Raw genomic sequence first — 2,143 nt, 5'->3', positions numbered from 1 at the left:
ATATATATATATATATATATATATATATATATATATACCATGTGTATATACTATGTATATATATATACCATGTGTATATACTATATATATATATATACACACACATACATACATTTTGCGAACTTGATATTTTTTCAGATTTTACTAATATTTGTTGGACTTATTTTCATGCCTTCGGCCATTGAAGCTATGGAAAATAGCGCACTCTGACTGCATGAAAATAGATTCAACTAATTTTATTATTTCCGTAAAAAATACTAAAAAGTACTAAATTTCAAACATTTTTATGATCGAATACGTTTAAAATAATTCCAAAGCTTAAAAAATCGCACTCTAAAATAGTGCCTAGCGTCACTGATGTAATTGTCCTTGAAACTACGAACAAGAGTTTAGATACGTACCAGCTACTACAAATAATTGTTGAAACAAAATAGAAGTTTGAGACAGCAGTTGTCTCTTTCCTTTTATCTATACACAAATGTTGGAGTCTAAGCTTTCTCACCCCTCTTTCAAAACAATGAAATTTATTGTTTCAAGATTGTTTTACGCCTGTTTTTCATTTCTCATATGGGTTGGAGAAGTACATGTTATTGAAACATTGTTGTGCAGCTAAATTCCCTTCTTGTCACTGATCCTTAACTATCGAGGGATTTTATGTTCCACTCATCTTCAAAACCACTGAGTAGCTAGACAAATTATTTGCACACTCTTATTTGCTGACCAAAAATGTCAAGCAAATTCACCTTTTGTAACTTGACACTTTACATGCAACATTCAAGCTAGATTATGTCCTTTTCTTCTAGAAGTAGAGGATACATGATTAAAGGTTAGCAGTTTCTTCTGCTTTAGCATACTACAGCACAAACCAGAGAACATAACGGGGTGTGTGTGGTGGGGACAAGGATAAAACAAGGTTTATACAGGCTTTCAAGGCTAAAGTCAAGAGCCACTCCTGAGCAGGACAACATTCTATTGAAAGGTTAACCTCCTTTCTGACTTCCTTTGGTACCACAGGTATTCATTTTCAGCTGAGCATACTGGAACAACTTGAAATAAAGTGCCTTGCTCGAGGACACAAAACACCACTTAGGTTGAGAATTGAGCCCACAAACTAACACTTGTGCGCCTAACATTCTAACCACAAAGTTACATGTGTTCATTTAAAAACTATCAAAATATGACAATTGGGTGTGACTATTTCCACACTAGTGATTTGGCTGGACACTAAACCTGTTTTGGTGACATTACATTTTGGAACTAGAAGCAAACACACATACATCTATGCTTGCACAGAAATGTACATATACAGATAAACAGAATGAGAGAGAGATTAAAATTTATTTATTGCCCCTCTCCTCACATGCATAAAAATTACTCTGCTCACACACATAAACAAAGAGAGAACAGGTGAAACACCTGATGTCAAATAAGTCACTGTCGATTTACTGATGCCAGGTAGGCTGTGCGAAATATGTAGCTATGCTTCATTTTCTATGTAAATATTTTGACTTCGTTTTCCTGTTTATAAATCACCATTTTTTTATTTTTAAAAATGATTTATATGTTGATATATTTCTTTTATTTAGATAGATTTAATAATTCGATTATGAAGTTGGAATATGTGAAAGTTGTGGTAACTTTAATGAACATTTAATGAGATGTAACCTATGCAGAAATGCATGCTATTGCTCACAAACACGAGATATTTTTGTTTATTCCATTTTTTTGAGGGTGCAGGATATAAAAATGTGATGTTTTATAGAGAATGAAAAGATGACAACACTTTGTTTTTCAGGCCTCATTTGGTCTCTTGCAAGTGCACATGTACACATATAGTAGGCTTCCATCATTTTCTGTTCACCCTTTCACTTGCAAGGCATTAATCAGCGTGAGGTAATAGTAGAAGACATTTCTTTTTTATGCCATGCAGTGGGATAGAACCTAAGACCACTTGGTTGCAAAGCAAGCATTTTAACCACAGTCTCACCTGCACCTGTCTATCTATTTAGATACTGAATCTGAAGGAAAATGGCTTTTGTCTATAGTTACTTTACTTATAGTATAATTTATTCTTGCTTTCTGTCATATAATGTCAGTTTTTAAACTTTATTTCAGATAATTTCCAGAAAGCTGTACTCAAAGC

The 2,143-nt window shown here is 33.3% G+C and overlaps 1 protein-coding gene across 1 annotated transcript in view; it reads left to right on the top strand.

Moving 5' to 3' along the window:
• LOC106882967 (rho GTPase-activating protein gacZ) overlaps positions 1–2,143 on the top strand; it is a gene marked incomplete at its 3' end in the record, with an annotated part of 10,134 nt that overhangs the window by 5,375 nt on the left and 2,616 nt on the right. Inside the window, exon 3 of the mRNA XM_014933817.2 lies at positions 2,116–2,141. Within this exon, the coding sequence (XP_014789303.1) occupies positions 2,116–2,141 (26 nt within the window). The remainder of the gene's footprint in view (positions 1–2,115; positions 2,142–2,143) is intronic.

This window comes from Octopus bimaculoides, unplaced genomic scaffold (assembly GCF_001194135.2).
Source record: "Octopus bimaculoides isolate UCB-OBI-ISO-001 unplaced genomic scaffold, ASM119413v2 Scaffold_251192, whole genome shotgun sequence".
NCBI lineage: Eukaryota > Metazoa > Mollusca > Cephalopoda > Octopoda > Octopodidae > Octopus > Octopus bimaculoides.
The sequence above is the reverse complement of the archived record's forward strand: the minus strand, read 5'-3'. Positions and strand labels throughout refer to the sequence as shown.